The following is a 22,567-nucleotide window of genomic DNA, read 5'->3' as shown; positions in this document are numbered from 1 at the left end:
ACTGGGATGTACAAAAATCGATGACATGCAAGGTGAGATACAGCAATACGATTGAAACGTCAATTACAAGTAGATTTCTTTTATTCAGAATACCATTTTATCTATTAAGGAATAGGTAAAATGGTGAAAGTCAATGTTTATTTGGTGAACAAATTTATTTGGAATGTACATTTTTCTGTTTCGGAGTGAAATCTTTTTATCTTTTGGCAGCCATGCTAGCGACGCTTTCCAGGACAGCACCAATGTGGTATACAATTGTATTGGCAGCGCCACCAGTGTCGCTTATGCCGGAGAATTGCTTGATCCAAAAAATTGAACCCTTCAATACTCTTTCCAGGATCTAAATACCCTATTTCTCCTGTAGAAATGACAAAATAATTATGCGGCTTTAGTTATTTTTTAATACTACATTATAATAATCGCTGACAGAGTATGAACTTACCATTTGGGGCAGCGTCGACTTGGAAATTCGTGACAGCAGCAACCGTGATCGCCAAAAAGAGCAAGATAGAGAATGGAGACATGACGTCCACAGGAAAATAGTTATATCGGTTTCGTTGTCTTATGACAGACTTTGTGTGGATGAGTAGGGAACTTGCCAAACATGCAATTTATACCCAGCTCTGTTGCATAATCAATGAAATTGGGGAGCATTGTTGATTAATTGAGGGCGATGAAAGTTTTCAATCTTAATTCACAATTTGAAACTGAAGGTAATTTTGCTTTGTGTATAAGCACAAAATCCTTGAGTTGGTAAGTTTTCTATGCAGTATTATTATTTCTTATGGACTTCTTAATGAGGAATTTTTTGTGTTATTTTAATGGCTCTAAATTCAATACTTTATGAGGATTACGTGAAGATTTATTTCAATGGATTTCACCAATTAACCTTCTCCCCAAGCAATATGTACTTAAGTCGTGCCTGCCAATAGAACAACAAAGTGCTGTTAATTCATTTATTGATTATGAAGTATCCTTGGCAATTTTCGGTGGAACGAGGTGACACCGAACCGTCATCGGGTGATTTGGTAAAAAAAGTCCGTATGGACTTACAGAATTATTCGGTTATCAAGGTGCATTTCAGAGTAGGGACGACGGCGTTGGATAGCGTCGTGCTCCCTCGAAACTTCATACTTTTGGAAGTCACTGGACTGGATTTTCCCAGTTACTCCGAAGTTCATGGAATTTAGCCCTCATTTTCATCAAAACGGTTACGCGCTGTGTATATGCAGACTACCTCAGATAACAATTTCGGAGATGTAATTATCAAATATGAGCACTGACGTAGTGAGAATAAATTATTTATACAGTCACACCAAGTAATTACAACATTTAGTATTTATTAACCCCAAATCGGATTTCAAACTCCACAGCATCACAAATTGAGACGTCACATGCAATGACAAAAATTAAACATTTCATCCAGCCAACCCCGGAAGAAGGAAAAGATGCGAAGTTCAAGTTCATCATTAAAATTAATCATTTTTTATTATCATGTCATCATTCCTCCCGTCGAGCATGTCAAACGGGAGCCGTCTACACAGCATGCGAGTCGAGTGACGACTATTAATCTGAATTCGTATTTTTGACCAACAAGCTCCACGTTGTGATGTGGTACATATGCTACCAGCTACATATTTCTGAAAAGTATGTAGATGTAGATATTATAACACATCAGTCAATGTTTATTGTGTTTTGCACATTTTTTTGCATTTTGAGATGAGACGAAAGCAATACAAACATACAATGAGATGAGGTGTGAAGAAATCTGGAGGCAAGTTGAGACTGTTGTTCCTTCCGTAAATTTGACATTTGTATAGATTCCTGAGATTGTAATTCACACAATTTATGAATTTAATTCCAATCATACAATATTGCCTATTAATGTTTATGGATATGTATTTAGGCACATATGTATAGATTTAACGGCAATCATAAATTTTTACAAGGTTGTTTTGTTTCTTTGCTTTAATTCTACTTTCCATTACTATGTACATACATTCTACCATTTGTATCACAAATCGGGTATAATATTCATAATAACATGACTTAATGAGCAATTAATTTGCTGTTAGTTTGGAGAAAGGGGTAAATACTTACAAGTATTTAGTGCTGTTTACTAAAGTACTTAATCGTTTTTATATGGATATTTTTGGGAAATACCTAAACACATGTGCTGCTTTTTGGACAAGATCACTTTCTACTCTACTACTAAAACAACAAATAAGCTGCTTGTTACTTTAGTTGTTCGTCTATATTTATTCTGGACAGTGATTATACTACACTGTCAACTGTTGAGCCGCTAAATATTTATTTGGCATTTTGTAAAACGATTTTTATTTTATTTTTCCTGTTAAACATCTGAAATTGGGACATTAGAATGACGGCGTACAAATTTATTTTCGCTTGGTGTCTTACGTTAATATCAAACCTGGAAATTATCCAAGCAAGAGTAAGTCTTAAAATTAAGTACTTTGGAAAATAAAGGATCTAAGGCTCGGTTTGGAGGGTTAGGGTACTTTTTACCGCCCTTTATGCATAATAAATCGAGAAAATTAGCGACAAATGCATATTTTTAATTCCCCACCCATAGGAATCGTATGAAGAAGTACCCAGTGATGTGAACATAGGCCGTAGCTTGATTCAGACAAACCCATCTCACATGGAAATCATGATGGAAAGGTTAATGCTGGATGTTACCGGAATTAAAGAAAATTTAATAGAGTTAAATTATCAGGTGAGCAAATTTAAAAAGTAACACTTATTCATTACGTGTTTTCATATGCTCATATCGCAATATAATTATTGAAATCATTGAACTAAATAAATACTAGCCTTGGGGGTGTGCAAGTTTGCAAAATTATTTGCGAACGTTGCTAACTATTAGAGCTCGTCGTGAATACCCTCAATATGACAATAAATTCATACAAAAAACCTATCAGTACAGCTTTGCTTAGCCCGAACCAGGAATGATTAGTAAACCCATGTTTGTCAGTAGTTTTCTATGAAATTATGTGCTACTATTTTGCACTAATTCTTCCATCAATCCTTCGTATTACTAGGCTCCAAATTCTAAAAATATTTACTATCCCTTCCCTTGACTACTTCCTAGTGGAGGTCGTCTCTATAGCCCCCTGGTTAATTTTTGTTCATATTTAACTTCATATTATTTCGTGAAAAAGCAGTATGGAACTCTGGTCCAAATTTCAGCTTTCTATGTTAATTTCTGAAAATCGGTGGGGGTCACCCCATAGGGTCCCTCTGGATGAAAATTTTACCAATTTCACTTCATATTCTTCCATTACGGACCATTAGCAGCCTCTATGCCAAATTTCAGCTCGATTGGATGATTTTGAAAAATCGGTATGGGTCACCCCTCGGGTACCTCGGGTGGACAAATTTTCCTATTTCACTTCATATTCTTTCATTAGGAGCCATTAGCAACCTCTGTACCAAATTTGAGCTTTCTATGACGATTTTGAAATTTTGGTGCATAATACCCCACCCACTCCGAAGACCCCCACCGGTCAACCACTGGACCAATGTCACCCATCTTCGAACTCGTTTCCTAACTTTGTCCAATATGCATATGGTAAAAATTTCAAGTCAATCGGTCAACTCGTTCGAGAGTTATCGAAAGACAGACGGGCAGACAGACAGACAGACAGACGGACATGACAATTACATAAGCCCTGGTTCGGGCTAAAAATTAAAATTGTAATTAATTATCTTTCCAGCAATCCCGAATGTCCGGACGAATTTTGGAAGATATCAAAGTCTCATGTTCCAATCCACAAAATTTTATTTCGCACAGTTCAGCTCCCACTAAACTTTCCGACGTTGAGTCCATAATTGATTCCTCTGAGGATGTAGCCACCCTACGCAACGCGACCACAACCACCAAACATGCAATCAGTAAGTTGCACTATAAATTTCTTCACAATAAACTTTATTCATAATTAATTATTAATTACTTCGTCACACCAGGATGTTCCAGTTATCGCGCCCTACACGAGTTTATTCCGGTGGAGTCGGTCACTTCAAACGATCAACTGCTCGAGGCTGGCTGGGACACGGGGGTCGGTCCCTTGTACTTTTGCCACACGCAAGTCCCCATCAATGGGATCCAGTGTCGTCTTTACGGAAAAGGAAATCGGAGAACGTGCTGGGTAGCGTTGCCCGGCGGAAGAGTTCACTGGGTCACGGACAAGTTTCACCTGCTCCGAAAACCAGAAGGGGTCAACCTCGAGTGGAGGGCGAGCTGGCCGACCGACGTGGAAAAAAGACCCGTCGCAGAACTCAAGACCGGCGCGGGCGTGGTGTACGAGTCGGCCGTGTGGGACATTTACACTTGTGGACTCGCACCAAGGTTCTACTTTGGCCGGTGTGAAAGGGCTGGGGTCAAAACTCCGGGGCTCATTCAGTCGGGCGAGGTCAGTTTAAAGTACACGTTCGGAGGGAGAGAACAGTCTTGTGATAAGTATGAGATACTTGTTTGCACAAATAAATAAGTACATATGTACATATGTGATCGGTAACAAGTGAGCAAATAATTGACGTTTCCAGTTTCGCTAGGGAGTTAAATATTTATAAAATGGATTAATAAAAATTGCAGCAGGTTGTGCAAGGTGTTGCCTTTTTTGACAGTAAAGACTAAATAAAACAAGCAAATACAAATAAAATAAAATGGATTAATAAAATAGCTTTGCTGCATTTATTTATCCTGCACCCAAGATTCCATTTGTAATTTGTTTTATTGTAGGTGACGAAAATGATTTACACATTACGCTCATTTTATCTTTATATCATCAAACATGGAAAATATGAAATTATTCTAAATATGTTTCTGTCGGAAATTTATTTTGGAGTAGTTAAATATTTTCGTCATTCACATCAGCTTCTGGCACGAGCAAATCTTCTCCTCGTACAAGTAAGTTGGCAATTCATCATCGCGATACGAATGCACATTTCCATATTTTTTCAAAATCGTCCAAGAACAAGGACCAGTATCCACCCTGTCGACGCATTGCAATTCATCCGCACATTTTCTACCGTCCTCAGAAATTTCAGTAGTTATTTGTTCAACTTCAGGCCAACAAATGGAATTCTGTGCCCAACGACACATTTTTCTCCCGTGTAAAGTACGGTTCTGCTGTACGACATATTTTTCACGCTGATCCAAAGGTATAAATGGGAGCTGTGCAGATATCAATTAAAAATATGGGATTAATTTAATGGATTCTTCTGACCTTCTTTAAGCCAATCCATACCTCGTTTGATGCTTCGCCGCAAATGCAGCGTCCCTCTTCTTTCCCACAAATGAGCAGTTCGGTGGCGTCGCAAAACTTGCGATCACCATCGACCACCCAGTCCACTAGGGTTTCAGAATTGTCGGAAAAATTGAACCTGCTTTTGTCCTTTGCCACAAAGTTACGTAGAATCGCGGAATTTTTGTAGGAACATTTGTCACCAAACTTTAGGCTTCCCAGGAGACCGATGTATTGCCTTAGTTTGTCGTCACTAGGGTCGGATAGAGCAATGGAGATAACTTTCAAAAAGAAGATAAGGATTAGGGCGGCCATTACGGAAAGAAATTTTGACGGGTGGAAACCTTTTGTAGTTACCTAAATAGTCGTTAATAGATTTTTATCATTATTGTATGTACCTAAATATATATTCAATTTCCTGTTTATAAAACTCATGTCTAAATATTTACCACATTAGTACATAGATAAATATAAGGCGCTCCAGTAAATATTTAGAATAATTCTGTATCACAAATGAACATTTATGCAAATACACCTTATGCATATTACGCATATTTTCAAAATTGTAAATGCACTTTCAATCCAAGGCAGTTTTGGAACCTGAAATTACGAACATTACACATACAGGGTGGCCCTCCCTAGCTGTAAGTGAAATGAAGCGCTGTAGCATCAACAGTTTTTGTGTTACAACTTTCTACAACTTTCTACATATTAAAATAGTTAATTTTAATGGAAAGCCAGTTAATTTTTGAGTAGAAAACAATTTTTAGTTTTCACAATTTCCTCCCCCTCCATTAATGCAGCGCTGAAGTTGCCGCCTCAAGTCTTCAAGTGGAGCACGCGTTTAATTCATAGGCAAATTTTATCATCCCGGGGTCAAAGAATTTTTTAGAGCCTCCACACTTCTAGGAGGTTTAGAACACATCTTTGCCCTCACTTTGACCATTTTTCATAGTCCGAAGATTTAAATCCAACAACGATGATTGCAATTCCCAAGCGGAGATATAGTTCGGAATTTGGATTTTTAGCCACGCTTGGCACATGGCACATTTTTTGCACTATGCACTGGTGCTGAGTCCTTCAGCGAGGTCCAGCCGACGCCATTGGCCTGGATCTCATTTAGGGGATGTATCACGGATTCAAAAACGTATTTCAAAGATTTTTTCTTTCACGTTCCCCCCTTCCCCCCCCCCCCCGTTTCGACAAGATGAGGAGAAATTACTTATAATCGGCTCTCATCTGCCAAAATCATCACAAAACATGGATAATGGGACTTTTGACCTATTTTCCATATTTAGGGATAGCTTTGACTTATTTTGCGTAGCCGAAGTCATTTTATTTGTTAAAAACATCCTTGACAGTGAAAATCTGCTCATCGGGAACGAGGATTTTGTTTACTTGTTTTTTAGCGTACCGCTTAAAAAGAGCCATGCATTTCTTTAACCTGGTTTTCTTATGAGTGATGGTCAGCATGCGGCAAGTGCTTCGTTTCAAAGCCCCGAGTCCAGTTTGACCACTCGTTGGATAATGTGCATCGACAATGTCAGCTGTGAGGCTATTTTCGGTTGGAATTTCGAGAATTTTTTCGTATTCTTGCCTTCAGCGCCTTCACGATGGGTGTGGTCCTTGGAGGTTTTCTAAAAACATTTCTTCGACTGTTCCTAGTCGATCCGACCCCCATAAAGGTTTTTGTAGTCCGTTGGACTCAATTAAAGCACACGTTCGATTACTGTCACACTTTTCATATTCACATTTTTTCTTTGCATTTTTTTCTGAAAAATTATCGCCGCCCGCGTCCTTTCAATATTTTCCCTGCTGATATGCTTTGCAGGTAAATAAAAACGGTCATGTGGTGTTTATGTAAAATCGCACGAGGAATCCAATGCGCTTATCAGATCTTGATTATCTCCAGCGGATTTCTCGTGAAGAGCTAGTTACAGCTAGCCTCAGCCCACTAGGTACATAAATATCTACTTAACTGGATATCTGTTCTCGAGTCAGGGTAAAAGCCTGGTTACGAAATTTTGTCCGATGACCTAACACGTTTCCCCCAAGTACTGGAGATCTGCTTAATATTTGCATACGTATAACAGGACATTATTTACATTTTTGACACCAATTCTGAGAAACGCCTGTGAAAGTTTATCCGTATGCAAATAAATATATGTATTGTATAGTTAGTTTAAAAAAAATGTAAAATTAATAATCAATTGAACAAATTGCTTGCATAAATGACCTTACACACATATTTATAATGTGCATAAATCACAAAGTACATATAAAGTCAAATAAAATATGGTTATGAATTACGTCATTATCATAACGCCGCTGTCAAATAAATCTAACATTGTAATTTTAAACAATTTAATAAACAGCAGGTACAAATGCATGTTTACACGAGAAATTGATTATTCAATTTTACAAAAAATTTATGATTTAGCAAGCCATATTACAGTCCGTCATTCGAGGTACCTATCTATTTTCTCATGAGAGTACTATTTGCCATTTACTATTTTACAAGTTAAATTTTTTCCTCGACGTGACATAAACTTTATTACTTGATTTAATTGAATCATCAATCCACATCTCTTAATTTTGCAAACAAATCTCGTGATACATACAAAAGCTTGGCAGATGGTTCGATATGAATCACAAATTAAAATATTTCCATTTTCCACACATCCTGCAGATTGTTTATGCAACTCTTTGAATCTGGCAAACTCTAGTTTAAAATTCGAAAACCAACAAGACGACACGTTCATTTAACTAGTTCAATTTGCATTACAATGCCCGATTAATTGATGCCTCATGGGAATTTGAGAAGTTCGATCAATTCCTGCAACTAATGACATCACTGGAGACGAATCTCATTTACGAAACATAATTTTTCATACATTAACATACACAAAAAGTGTATAAATTGATCCACTATTCGAAATCATGAATCACAAGTCGCTCTCATTCCATAATCAACACAACCATGGCTGCTAGCTTCACTTATTCGGCAGTGTTCCTAACCCTGTCCGTGGCTTATTACGGGAATATTATTTCCGCAAGAATCGTGTCCAAAAACAATACTATTCCTGCAACCCGACAGTCGTCATGTTCCTGCGGAGTGGTAGGTTAAGCTAAAGTAATTTTTTTAAATATTTCCTAAGTAAATTTCTATGCACTCATTGTTCTAGTCCACGGTCCGAAAAAGCAGTCGAATAATTAACGGCTCTCCCGCCGTCGTCGGGGAATTTCCATGGCGTTGCATTGTATACACGACTAAATCCAATTCCTTTTGTTCCGGCACCATCATCAGTCCCAGCATCGTCATGGTTGCGGCACACTGTTTGGACCCCCTTATCCCGACCGATGGTCTTGTCGTCGACGTGGGTGACCTCGACATGGGGTCAACCACCGAAACTCCCAGCTTCTGGACGGCAGCACGCGCCATCGCGAAACATCCAGCCTACGACCGGGCAACACTTAAGAATGACATTGCCTTGGTCTACTTGCAAATTCCGCTCACATTTTCGCCCACCGTCCAACCCGCTTGTCTCCCATTTGCTCTCAAAGGACTAAACTTGGACTTGAATAAGGTCACCGTTTCCGGTTGGGGAATGACCAAGTATGGTGGATCTGTCTCGGAAAAACTGATGAAAGCTGAGATGCTCGTTCTGCCAGAGGCTGTATGCCGACGCTCTTTTGGTACTGCATGGCCGGAAACGAATCTCTGCGTTGGGATGCAAGGGAAATCTGCTTGCAGTGGGGATAGTGGTGGTGGTGCGGACTTCTTGAACACGACGACTGGAAGGTCGTACACCATCGGGGTCACAAGTGCCGTTGCTCCAGGTTGCAATACTAATGTTCCAAACATTTTTACGAGAGTTACAAACCATTTGGATTGGATTATTTCAATGTCGCGTAAGTTGTGGCAGCTTGTATGAGGATGAGTTTATGGGGCTTTGAATAATAATTGTTGTGTTTGATTTTTTTAGATGGAGACACATTTTGTCAACCGGAATGAGCGCGGAATTACTGGAACCGCTTTAAGTGAATAATTAAATTACTAATTGAATGTACTACATAAATCCGACTGCATTTGTGACTAATTTGTAACGGAATGCTTAAAAATAATAAATTGTGATTATGCAAACCTGATTAATGTGTTTTGCTATGTCGGTAACGATCATTGTGTTCGTCATCATTAAAAAAAATATATCTGTATGTAATACCGATACCGCATTCCTCATAGATCAATTCCCTTAATTCTCCTTCATCCTAAATAGTACATACTAAAATATCTATGACAAACTTCACACATTTCATCCAAAATCATGAACCCACCTTCGAAATTAATTTTATTTTGTTAAAGGGATTCAGAGCTTATTCATTTTTCATAAAAAAATACTTATAAAACAGCATGCACATAAATGTTAACTATTTAAATTTGTACATATTTGCAAAATTTTTATTTATTTATGCAAACAAGAACTTCAAACTCTGTGCAATGCTCTTCCCTCCCACCAAAGGTGTACGCCAACCTACTTTTCCCACCCCACTTTTCCCTCGGGGTATGAATTAATCCCGGCACCTTCGCCCCATTTCTGTCACACCTCCCAAAATAAAATCGTGGTGCAAGTCCACACGTATAAACGTCCCACACCGCCCATTCCACCACTATTCCTCCTCCCGTTTTCAATTCGGCATGTGGAAATCCTGCGTCATCGGTTGGCCAATTTTTTGCATTGTGACGCCACTGAAGCTGAACTCCTTCCGGTTTGCGGAGCAAGTGGTAATTGTTCTTAATCGTGACCTCCTTGCCAGCGGGTGTCGTGACCCAACAAGTTCTTCGATTTCCTTTGCCATAAAGTCGGCACAAAATTCCATTTGTGCGAACCAAGGCGTGGCAGAAGTACAGAGGACCGTAAATTGAGTCCCAGCCAGCCTCGAGCAGTTGGTCATTGGAAATAACGTTTTCAACTGGGATAAATTCGTTTAGGACGCGATAACCGGAACATCCTAAATAAAGAATTCTTTGTTAACTTAAGAAAATTACACGTAATTGCATGGATCAAATGTTCAAACTTGCTAATTGCAAGTACATACTGATTGCATGATCGCTTCCATTCTGAATTGTGGGTGTAACTCTCTCCTCAGATGATTGTGGAAAATTGACAAATTCTCCATTCGTAAATTTAGTGGAACTCGTTACAATATTGGAAATTTCTGGTTGAGGATATTCGTGTAATCTACAAGAATTCTTTGTCTCCTCCAAGATTTGTCTGGTGGTCCGCAAATGCTGTTGCATAATTAGAAAATATTGAGATATTCCTTTGATTTTTATTTATTGCATATTTACAGAACTTACAAGATAGTGCAGTTCCTTTACACTTTTACGTATTTCTGCCACTTCAAGCGCTAAACTTTCAACAATTTCTTCAATAAGGGTTTTTCGTGAGTTGCTCTGCCTACCGACGCTTTGCACTTCAGTAGACGTTTGAATAGTCTGATTCTGAAATTACCAAGCAATATATCGATCTGGTTACAATTTATTGATAATTTTAAGTATGTAAAGTTAAGAATTACTGAAATTTCCGCAGTAATCTGTAATAATTCTGGATTCAATGTCAACATTTGAAAAATAATGAGAATAACTAATTTACTAGTCTCCATTTTTATTTTACACGCTTCACTATTTTCTTGGAAAGAATGATGCATCGTTAAGCTTTTAAATAGCAGCTACTAACTCACAAGTAGATAAACAAGGATGCAGGAGACAAATTGTACAGGTGTGAACAACAATGGAACAACTTTCGCTAAAAACTGTCAGATTATTCAACATTCCTTGTTTCATAGGGAAGGAATAGTAAATATGTGTCACTATTCCAAATTCGGAATAAATATGTAGGTATGTTTCCAGTCAGTCAGGAAATCCCTGTGACGAAATATTTAATTTGGGTCATTTAACGAATGATCGAATCATAACAACGACAGATTATCTGTACTGATGATTACAGATATATCTGTATACTGAATAAAATTCACACGCACTTACATCTAGAGTCACATTTACATACATACACACACATATATAGAAAGAATATAAAGTGAGTGCTTATATGTATGTACGGATGCATGATTTAGTAGTTCAAAGTATTTCCGCATTAAATTTTGAAGTATGGACAAATTGTAGAAGTACACGAAGATGCACTCCGAACCGAACACGACAATAAATCTTTGATCTTTTTTATTCTCTAGGTGTTAATTGGATTCCAAATAGATAGCAAATTAAAATAGTTTGGGAAACTATTTACAAGAAAGTGTAACTCCGAATTTGTTTACACACTGTATTTTTATTATAAAGAAACACCAAAAATATGTATATGCATAGACGATAACAGCGAAATAAAGTATTTTTATTATTTACCTACATAAATTTATAAGGGATCATCTCAATCGAATTTTTACCTGCAATGTAGATACGTCAGTCGCAATTTTCACAAGTCTTCAACTTAAATAAATAAACCCATATCATCCTTTACAGATAATTCCACCTTTACAAAACTCTTATTCACTTCATAAGTAGCAATGACGCTGTTGTTGTCACACAAAAATTCTGAGTCACCAAAGCTGTCCCACGGTCGATAAAATTCCCCTCAATTTTAATCGTGATTGCCTGCATTGCCCAAAATTCACGTCGATGAAATCGAGTAATTCGCCCCTCTCGTTTCCACATCTCCATGACTTGGTTCGATTTAATTCCAAGTTGAGCAGCAAACGTTTCAAATAACATGAGATCCATAAACGCCATCGCAATCACGATGGGATACGTGATCAGTCCTTCTGATGGGAGCGTGCTGGATAATTTTATGATGACAAAGGAACAGAAAATTTGTGCCCAGGGAGCCACCGTCATTGTCGCGGGAACAATCCGACCTGAACTGAAGGCATTTAGCTGTTTTCCGAGGCACCTCACTTTTCGGTACAGCCTGATCCGGGTGGTCAGACCGATATTTTTGGAAGGGTGAGACATGCTGTGCATAATTTACATTTTAGATTTTAGTTCATTGTTTAAATATGCATGCCATGTCACATATTGTTGTTGCAGTCTATGCTATCTAACTTTCTCCCAATTTCATTCTCTCGTATTGTGGATACGGGAAGTATAAAGGCCAAAAGACCACATAGCATATAATGAATTTACAACTACGATGTGTAGATGTGGTAGTTCACGGTGCATTGTGTGCTATCTCAGTTTTTGGCCACTTCATCTCTTCCATGGTGCCATCCATGTTTAAAACAGAGATACATGTGCAAAACATATGAGAAAGCACAAAATGTACCTTCAACGACGTTATATACCTTCCCAAATGATCCAGATAGTCCAAGACGCACGCGGTCGCGACAAGATTCACATTTCCAAAGAGAAAGAACGATTTGAAACATTTAACGCTAACGTGATACACATCAATTATCAAGACTGCGTTTGATAGATATTGACTCCCACGAAATTTTTCCTCTCCGCAACTCGTACAATACTGAAATACATAACCGAGATACATCGGACTGCACCTATTGCGTACCAGCCTTCGAATCCTGATTAATGGAAGGACGACGCACATTGTGTTCAAAATGAATAAAAAACGTCGGATGGTTTTGTTCCTCAGATTTCTGAATGGGAATATTTATGTAAAGTTAATAACACGCTTAAAAAACAACTCATAAATATGTGCGTATGTAAATCATGCTAAGCTTACCCTGTCACTGAAATTGGGACACTTTTGAACGCATTTTGCAACCATTTCTCAAACGATAAAATGCTGTTTAGTAACCCGGCCGCATTGCTTGCTAAATCAACCCCCATTCCCCACAAGTATAAGATCGTCGTGGCTATTAGCATTCTTACGCTGGGTAAAAGTGCTAACGTGCATTCTTGTTCCGCTTGTTCGAAGATGACCAATGCGATCACGAGGAGATAAAAGATTTGAAGAACTTCTATCAATTTTGCGGCGAATAGACGATGCGGATTTGCAGTAATTCGAGTACGAGAAGATCCTGGGTCCCAGTAAATTGGGAAACAGCCCAAAATTTGCATGCATCTCAGACTCCACTTAATAAAACCTAGATGATCAGTTAGCATTTTGGAATATTTCGGTATTTAAGCCAGAGGCTGGAAGCCTACAGCTAAAAGGTTTGACGACCAAAATGAAACAAACTTTGGTCTTGACTTATCGTTTTATAGGGTTAAAAATGGAATACAAATAAATGTGGGTAGTATTACAAATGTCAATCAGTTGATGACATGATCACACCCAAAAAACCTTTGCCTCGAATAAATGTGTGTATCAAAGCAGTTATACATTTTGTGTTTACTTGTGCATGCTAAAACTAATACACACTATTGGTATTAGTACATATCTGGATGAACTATTGTTTAAGGCTGTTACATAAATGTTTTTGGTAGATTTTGTACTAAAGTAAATATTCCATGCTGGGCACTTCAAAAACTCAGGGAACGCAATACAGTAAATCATTCATTGTTTGTAGTGCTGAAAACAAGTTCAATTTAGTTCAACTCGATTTCTAGTATGTAGTAAATTGTGGTAAACCAAGAAAAGTTTAATTTAAATTTGATAACGAGTTAGGTTTATTAATTGCTTTGCTGATTTCGAAAAGTACATATCCATATTTTCTTAGTTAATATCCTTATTTTCGATTAATAATTGTTAATAATTAATAATTTCTTTGCATTAAGTAATTTAAAGTGATCATTTTAATCAAAACAAGCGATTCTTTTCTTATATTTTATGAGGAACATGCCAAGAATACTATTTTATAATAAAATTGCAAATTGAGTTTACAGTCGAGTTAACGTAGAATTCATTGACGAGAAAAGGACTATCTCCACTGGACACATTTTCAGCACTACGAATAATTGTTTGTGGGTCAATTTAAATTGCCCGTCATTATCCAATAAGCGTCAAAATTTGAACTTGTGCACTTTTTGCAGTGTACGAAAAAAGATTAAAAGGTTACTAACTAATTGATTTTAATTTAGCTTACACTTTCGCCTTCTCTTTCGAATGCGCATCAGGCAATGGATGTACATACATACATCGCATATGCATCGCCTACGCAAAACAGTTTTCACCTTACAAGTTAACCATATCGTTCAATTGCATGCATACGCAAAACTTGGAATAAGTGAATGTTTGTGTTAAAATTGCGTAATACTTTTTTGATTGCATCATTTAGTGAAAAGAGCAATTGGATTGACATTGACCCTGCAAAACATTAAAAACATGTTTTTGAAAACTTAACCACTGTTTACCAATCATTGATGTAAGCCAAAGCTTCTATTTCGCTTCAGTTATATGTGTAAATAGATAAGTTACAAGTTGGCTAGCTTACTCAATTGCACATTTAAAAATACCAAGAACAGGAATGCCTGTTTCCCTTAGAAATATTCCTGTCATCTTAATTAACACTACCAATTAATCTTGTAAAACTATTTTAATTTTGTAAAACTATATGACATGAAACAAGTTTAATACCTTTCGCCAAGTACCGTTTAAGTTGTGACAAGTGTTATATTTTATTAGTTTCAGAGCCTGTTAATGAGTTTGATTTATAATTTGCACGGTTATTCGCTAGAATCATGATGTCGTGCAATTTTGCACCTCTTATAATGGTATTTTACATTCATCTGCCTGTCATTGTTCGTGGTCGTTTTTAATGGAATATAATTTAATTTGCAAGCAGAATTCCATTTACTTAGCCCTAATTACGTGCTTAATATGTAACCTCTTGTACGTATGTAGTTCACACTCCGGAAGCAGGCATAATTAAGGAAATAATAAGGAGGAGAAAGTCATACGACAGAATACTTCAGTCTTCAATGCATGCTTTATTTCATTCTTGGCCAATAATTCTGTAGAAATATAGAACATAGATTACAAATTATATTTACATGAAACTGTATGGAAACACAAATTTGACACGTTGTTCGACCTTAATAGACATTAACGAAGCAACGGATTACCACATTTAAAAGCTATGTATGTAATTGCCTTAATCCAGTGGTGTTAATCAACATTTGGTAATACGATAATGAAATAAAGCAGAACAACAAAAGCAAAACTTTCGCTATATTGCTTCTTAATAAATTTGAAGCACTAATTATTAAGGAATTTGCATTCTAGCTGGGTTAGCAATTAAGGTCATAATAAATTATGTACATGTATATAAGCACAGGTTCAAGAGGCAGAAATGAAATTCCAAGTTATTGCTTTGTGCAGTATACTGATATATGTATTGAAAGGAGCCTTTTCTTAGCTTTTTCCAATCAGTTTCATAAACAAATGTGTGATGTCCTTTTCAAACATATTCTTGCATCGAATGTTGTATTTTTTGGTCTGATGTGTCCTCATGACAAATTTCAGGTTTCTGCAATTTATACAATTTAAACCCTATGACTCTCATCGGCCAACCATTGGATCGATCATGCTCATCTTCGAACTCATAAAATTTGTATACTAACATAGCAAAATGGCTCTAAAAACATTTGCTCAAGCAGTATATTACTGTATTTGGAGATACCTGTGATTAGTTAATTTCGAACGACCTTACCTGTATATACACATTTATGCATAGGTACATGCATTAATTTGTAATTACTGGTAAACATTTTCCGGTGACAAAGACAATTAGCAAATAAACCCTTCAAAGCACGAGAGTATCATTTCTTACCGGAATATGTCAGTACTTACATAAAGAACAATAGCACTCATTTAGATTTGCCACAAGATAAGTCTACATAATTATTTGTTTCATGCTTGCACACTTCCGCTCAATGCAGGATGCTACAGGATTTAGGACCTAACTCAAATTAAAATAATAACTTTTATAATCATACCAACCATTAACAACTGGTATGGTTTGCTTCAAAACAACGACTTATGCATATGCATTTGTAAGTTCATGGCTCATTTCAGGCGTTCAATTAACCCAACACAATCTCATAATAAATCCCCCATTCAATAAAACTAATCACAATGTTCTACATCTCACCAAAGTCTGACCAAATTATGCTAAAATTCCAAATAGCACTACATGAGGTTGGCATTTTTGGGAAAAGGTGCAAAATAGTTTCCAACTCCGTTTTAGCCAAGCTAATTGCTAAACTTCAGTTTACTTTGTCGCGATCAAGTTCCTCCCAAACCGTAATGTACTCCTCCGTCTTTCTCCCAATTCTCAAGTCTCACCTTATCGCGTGTAGAATTCACATGTGCCTCCCATTCAACTATTCGAGCAAATCAGAGCGTTTAGTCAGATCAAATTCTGTATTACAAGTTAGCATGTCGCAGTTCCAGTGCATCCTCTCCATGTTGTACTGCTTTGCCATGTCCATTGTCCTCTTCTTTGGAAATTTAGTGGAAACCGAAAAATTTCAGGCTTCCGTGTTCTTCATGCTCAATCTTTTAGCGTGCATTACTCGGTGGAGTAATACCATAGACAACGATGCCATTCAGATAATTAACTCCTTTCTGGAATTTGAACACACCGCGCTCCAAGGTTCAACAAATATTAAACTGCATAAATTAAGTAATTATCATATTAATTATAAATTTTGACAATTAAGATGCTCCTGAAACTGTGGGTAATTCACGAACCGTGAAAGCAATGAAGCTATTCATCTGGCTGATTGAAATCTCGCTCCCAGTGATATCACTGCTTCAAATGGTTCTCCTGATTTTCGCCCCTTGCACGCCACCCTTCATCATGTCAATGTTTCCCAATTGCAGAGAAATTACGAGTGTCAACACTTGTCAGAGCAAGCTACGATTTGCAGGGCACATCTTGGACACGTGGATCTTATCGCATGGAGTATATTCGGCGGCCATTCCTGTACTGTTCGTTCTGTGTGCTGGAATCATATCGTTTCTAACGTACTTCAATATATTGCAGGGGTATGTGAGGTGGAAATATTCAAATTTTTATGGTAGTTCTGATAGAACTTTTATGATTCATACGTATTTACTTAATCAAACTTTATTTCTTAAAATAGTTTAAAAGTTTTGAAACAGAAAAGGGAAGACAACTTTAAGTATTTGATACTTTTAGGCTATCAATTCTCAAGGCATTTTAATAATTTAAAATTATTTCATTCGATATTTTTGGAGTTGGCGTATCACTTTACAAATTTCATAAAGTAGCGTCAAAGTCTCAAAATTTTCTTCAAAAATTCGATGTTCAATCGGGAATGACTGGTTGGGTAAAATTGTAAAATTTTATTTCAGAAAAATTGACGAAGTTGGAAATATTCGAGAACTATCCGACTGCATCCGATTCTACAGATCGATTCACCTTCTCGAAAAATCATTCAACGTTTTTCTCATGCATCGCGTCCTCCCTTCCTTCATGATGGCTGCAACTGGGATCCAAATTATCGGGCTGTACGTCTGCATCATGCATCACAGCGAAATTTCAGCGACACCAGGACTCCTAGTATTCCCGCTGTTGGGGGTTGATGGGATGATTTGCAACATTTTAATTTTCACGATGGCGTCCTTGGTAGAAAAGGCTTCAACTGAGGCGTTGCAGCGTTTGGGTCGGAAATCCAGAAAACTGGGGGATAAATCGTGGGGGAACCGGGAGCTGAAATCTCTCACATTCATGAGCGTCAGGTTCGGCTCGAATTTCATAGATCGTGGAACACCACTAAATATTCAAACTTTCTGCATAAATCAGACCATGTCACTTTGTCTCATCAATTCTGGCCACGACACGCAATGATTTATATGTACGTACGTGCAATTAAATACATATGTTGACAGAAAATTTGAAAATCAGCAATCACGTGTGTATTGTATGAAAAGTAATTTTATATTGTATACATAGAGTAAAATAAACAAAAGGTGTATATCTGATTATGTAATATCTATGTATGTACATAGAGATGAGCGTGGTGAAAGACAGGTACATTATGTATGTACAGTTGGGGCATCATACAGATAGCTGACACTTATACGAGTACATACAAGTATGTACCTGATAACATTCTCTTATCTTTCACTTGGTCTTTCTGTTTGTCACATACGCTGATGCGACATGAATAATTACTACAAAAGATTTTCACTCTTAAAATACGGACCAGTTGGTAGAATACTTAGTTTCTCTTGCCGAAGCAAGTTCGTTCACTTTCAGTTCGAAAAATAACTAAAGAACATATTTATGTAGGTTTAAATCGACAAGTAATTAGCGGAAGTATTTATCTACGTAGTGCTCTAATTTTCTACTTTAATTACTACGTTTAAAATTTACAAATGTTGACATTAAGCAAACTAGGATTTCTTGTGTTTCTTGTTAATGTTTTTATTCCCACTGGACAGTCGGCCCTGACGGCTGAGTACCTCGACATTAAGCTCCCGACAGCCAACGCCTGCCATAAACCATTCTTCTCCGGTGGGGATATCATTTATCTCTTTGGTGGATGTGGCGATGTCTCCGTGCAAACTCAAATTCTCGCCTTTTCGATAACTTCGGAGACGTTAGAGGTCCTTCCGACCCACCTGCCTGGACCATCTGTCCGAGGAACTGTGCAGGTAAGTAGGATTCCCAAGCATTCATAATTAGTTGGCATATATTATTATGCTGTTACCAGGAACTTTTCAATTATAAATGCAAGCGAATTTCCTTATAAGAATTGCAAAATATTTTAGGGAGACACTACTGGAAACATTTTCTACTTGGGTGGCGGAAGTGGCGCCACATATCGCCAGGTCTACAAGTTTGACCCCACCGGAAACCAAACTCATGTCTCAGCCGTTCTTCCCTACAATGTTGACGAAGCCTACTCCGTCATCCGTGACAATGCGGTGTCCATATTGGGAGGATTCGCCAAGCCGAACGGCCTGCTCACCTTCGATTTACAACTTGGCATCACCCTTAACCAATCCTTCCTAGCGTTCCAGTTCCACCGGGGAACGGCGACTACCGTTGGGCAAAAGGCCTACATTTTCGACGCTGGAGAGACGGTAAACAATCGTGCCGCTTTGGAGCTGGATTTGAACACGTTTCGTCTCATGTCAGTTGGTCCGGCGACGCTTCCACTTTTTAACGAGGCGCCAACTTCCGTCTTTGATGGAAGCAGATACATTTATGTTACGGGAGGTTATATTAGCGGGACTCCGACTGATGGAATTATCTGTTTCGACGGGGTTACGTTTGAAAACCAATTTTTTCCAGTTTCAAACTTCCCGGTTGGACTGAACAGTAGCAACACGTATTTCCGAACAGCACCGGCGTCAATCTTTGTCCCAAATTTGAACAGAATTTACTTCTTTGGGGGAGAATCATTTAACTCGACAAGTGACGATACTGTTGTGCATGATGAGGTTTTCTTTGTTGACCTTGACTCAATTCAATAAATTGTGAAATGTGTAGAATTTACATCGGTCAACTTACATATGTAATAGATATATAAAAAAGTATGATGTATATGCTTGTGGGTATTAACTTTTGTCCAAAATTATATGCAAATTTAATATTTTTTGAGTTTACGTGACCTACTAATAAATACTATTTTAAAATATTGACAATGTTTCTTTTGAATCGTACCATTCTTTATAAATTGAATTTTGCATACTTAAAAATTGTATACAACTATGTAGTTTTATAATTAAATACGCTTGAATAACAACCTACATCTTATTGTATTCATCGGGTCACAAAAGTACGAGTTACCTTGATAATTCGATATGCAGATTAAAAATTTTACCAGTGCTAAATTTACAGCTACTTATTTTACTAACAAACTTTTCACACTTCTCGTTACATAATCCAGCACAATTTCATAAACCAAAGAGAAAAAAGCCAAAACTGAAATCGAAAAGGATACAACGAAAACGGGTAACACGACGCCAATGTCCAAGGACTCCACATTCCCTTTGACATTGAAACATCTAGGGTTCACGACTTTATTAAATTGTATGGATTGTCTATATATCGCCCCCATTTCGGCACGTCTGATATGTCTGCAAAATTATGGAAGTTTTTATAACAGCAATTCAAATTGCAGAATCATGAATATGTTGTAACTTGAGTTGCTTACGCAAAAAGGAAAAATTTTCTCAAGGGCGAATGTTTTTTGACATACATTCCATTATAGACGGGCAAACCCTTCACGTCAAGCTCAATGGAGGAAATCGTATCGCAAAACGCTTGAAATGTTAGATTTTCAACTGCCTTGGTTTGAGTAACATAGTGCCGGAAGGTTAAGAACGAAATGGGCAAGTTATCAATAACGGCCCGCATACCACCTTCGGTCGAAATGATTGATTCATTTTTATTTTGATCCGTGAACTTCTATAAATTTAGAGCATGTAAAAATGTATGCTTTAGGATTTCATATTTCGAGTTTTTTTAAATTTGAGTACGTCAACAAACTGCAGAGCATTCGCAGCCTCAGAATCTACCAATATTTTAATCCCGCTGGACAATATCTGGCTCATAGTTTTGATAGGAGGTTCTCTCAGTGATATGATTGAAATAATCCTGGCCGAGTACAAATTGTAGAAAAATGTTGACAAGATGAGCCCCGCCAGAATTGTCAGTTTAAGAGGAAACGCATCCATTTTGTCCGTCCAACCTGAAAAAATGGGCTCACTACTTCTACACTACGAATTTTGTAAATATATAAATGTTTAATCCACTCACCTTGTTGGGCAAATAGCCCGAAAACTTTCAAAATTATGCATTCACAAATTCGACTAGTTTCGCCGGAGAAATAGGCGACGGTATAAACGCATATCGAAATGAATCCCACACTTACAAGAAAAGCAAACCAGGCGTTTACGCCATACGGTTGGAAAATGAGATTGGGATAAAATGTCTCGGGCTGTTTCAAGAACATCATTTCTCTGTTCATCAAGTGAAACTATTTAACAGTTAAATTTTAACTGGTCGCCCAAATTTCTAGTTAACAAACCTGTAATTATAGTTGGGAAATAGGAAATCAAGCTTTGCCTGTCGGGCTAAGGTTAATTCGTGAACTTGAGCAAGAATGTCTCCTTCGTCATTTTCTAACACCTTGGCAATCCCTAATGGTTTTCCAGATGCGTCAAACTGTATCCATGAGTCACCAAAGACAAACGATGTTCTATATAATTAATAAATAGCTTCACAAAGGATTAAAAATGATTAATCAACTTTTTTGATTCCTCTTACGTAAAGTTTAAAACAGTAATTAGATCATCTAGAGATTCAGTTACCAAGGAAATACTGTGAAAATATCTCACTGTTGGGACTTTCTATTGAATACAGTGTAAAAACCTTTGTAAGTCAGTCGCACATTATTAAATGCTTATTGATAACTATTTAAATATCTGATTCCTACGTAAACAATTGCTCGAATAAGTTCCCCCTGAAAATTTAACCTTTTTCTCCTATTGTTAAGTCCTTCTATTGTGAATCCCTCAAAAGTTTCATCCTGCTTCATAATTTCTTGAACGATGAAACGACTTTTAATCGAGTATAGTTCTACAACTCAAAGAATTTGGTATTTGTAGATTAATGAGAACAACGAAGATGTTCGTGTCCACGGAAAAATTCCACATTTCTTGACGAGATTTTAATTTCTGCTCCAGTTCTTCTGAGAAATTATGTTTTTGATCATGAATGTTGCCGGATTCATTCAGTATTAAGAATACTTTTGGGTTGTATCTACCATAGTCGCAGTACTGAGATTCCAACTCGTTCAGCTACATAGTGTAGAAAATAAGTGTATAAATAAGTAAATAAGTGTACAACATGAATGAAAACAATATTGAAAGTGAATTACTTGGCTCAATAGTTTGACTGCGGCTGTGAAATCTGGAGGATTTAATAGCAGAATCCCAGAACCGTTACGCAACCCTTTGTCGCAGAATGATGCCGTCACATTGTATGAAACACTTATAAAATATGGGACACCTACGTCAGTAACAATTATGATATGTACATTTAATGATAAGTAAATGTGATTTACCAAAGCGTTTATTATTGCTACCTGAAAGGGTTGATGGCACCATGGTATAGTCAGAGTTAAGCACAATTGTTACGGGATGGGGGTCTGTTGCAAAGTTAATATTTTCTAAAAATCGTGTAAATATACTATTCTGCATCCCGTTGTGGTTAGAAATTACACAAAGAATTAACAGCAGTAATCCATAGTATTGCTTCATGATGCAACATTTGTTAAGAAACTTATTTTAATTGCGTGACCCATCTGTATATATGTAATATCCATATACACAAAGATACAGTTCTTG

The 22,567-nt window shown here is 37.2% G+C and overlaps 5 protein-coding genes and 1 long non-coding RNA gene across 6 annotated transcripts; 3 read left to right on the top strand and 3 right to left on the bottom strand.

The window, feature by feature from the left end:
* Positions 1 to 63: 63 nt before the first annotated feature.
* Positions 64 to 578, bottom strand: LOC110842268. Its single transcript, XR_002547326.2, has 2 exons — positions 443 to 578; positions 64 to 358 (listed from the first exon to the last, which is right to left on the bottom strand). It is a non-coding gene; the product is annotated as an uncharacterized LOC110842268 (long non-coding RNA).
* A 1,669-nt stretch (positions 579 to 2,247) lies between these two features.
* On the top strand, positions 2,248 to 4,700 carry LOC110842034. Its single transcript, XM_022087737.2, has 4 exons — positions 2,248 to 2,452; positions 2,594 to 2,737; positions 3,738 to 3,915; positions 3,988 to 4,700. The coding sequence occupies exons 1-4, from the start codon at positions 2,381 to 2,383 to the stop codon at positions 4,509 to 4,511; spliced, it is 918 nt and encodes a 305-aa protein (XP_021943429.1). The 5' UTR covers positions 2,248 to 2,380; the 3' UTR covers positions 4,512 to 4,700.
* Positions 4,477 to 5,901, bottom strand: LOC118434043. The gene is made up of 2 exons (XM_035846724.1): positions 5,271 to 5,901; positions 4,477 to 5,197 (listed from the first exon to the last, which is right to left on the bottom strand). The coding sequence occupies exons 1-2, from the start codon at positions 5,580 to 5,582 to the stop codon at positions 4,889 to 4,891; spliced, it is 621 nt and encodes a 206-aa protein (XP_035702617.1). The 5' UTR covers positions 5,583 to 5,901; the 3' UTR covers positions 4,477 to 4,888.
* Positions 5,902 to 8,204: 2,303 nt separating this feature from the next.
* Positions 8,205 to 9,416, top strand: LOC110847506 (chymotrypsinogen A). The gene is made up of 3 exons (XM_022094458.2): positions 8,205 to 8,385; positions 8,453 to 9,179; positions 9,254 to 9,416. Exons 1-3 carry the CDS (start codon positions 8,248 to 8,250, stop codon positions 9,280 to 9,282), a joined length of 894 nt encoding a protein of 297 aa, XP_021950150.1. The 5' UTR covers positions 8,205 to 8,247; the 3' UTR covers positions 9,283 to 9,416.
* Positions 9,417 to 9,698: 282 nt separating this feature from the next.
* LOC110860821 lies at positions 9,699 to 10,979 on the bottom strand. Its single transcript, XM_022109968.2, has 4 exons — positions 10,845 to 10,979; positions 10,627 to 10,770; positions 10,365 to 10,557; positions 9,699 to 10,277 (listed from the first exon to the last, which is right to left on the bottom strand). Exons 1-4 carry the CDS (start codon positions 10,974 to 10,976, stop codon positions 9,727 to 9,729), a joined length of 1,020 nt encoding a protein of 339 aa, XP_021965660.2. The 5' UTR covers positions 10,977 to 10,979; the 3' UTR covers positions 9,699 to 9,726.
* Positions 10,980 to 18,348: 7,369 nt separating this feature from the next.
* Positions 18,349 to 19,855, top strand: LOC110863271. Its single transcript, XM_022112532.2, has 2 exons — positions 18,349 to 18,862; positions 18,980 to 19,855. The coding sequence occupies exons 1-2, from the start codon at positions 18,584 to 18,586 to the stop codon at positions 19,685 to 19,687; spliced, it is 987 nt and encodes a 328-aa protein (XP_021968224.1). The 5' UTR covers positions 18,349 to 18,583; the 3' UTR covers positions 19,688 to 19,855.
* The last annotated feature ends 2,712 nt before the right edge of the window (positions 19,856 to 22,567 follow it).

The sequence above is a fragment of the Folsomia candida genome, unplaced genomic scaffold (genome assembly GCF_002217175.1).
Source record: "Folsomia candida strain VU population unplaced genomic scaffold, ASM221717v1 Fcan01_Sc001, whole genome shotgun sequence".
Lineage (NCBI taxonomy): Eukaryota > Metazoa > Arthropoda > Collembola > Entomobryomorpha > Isotomidae > Folsomia > Folsomia candida.
Note: the sequence above shows the minus strand (reverse complement) of the source record. Positions and strands in the feature narration are given on the sequence as shown.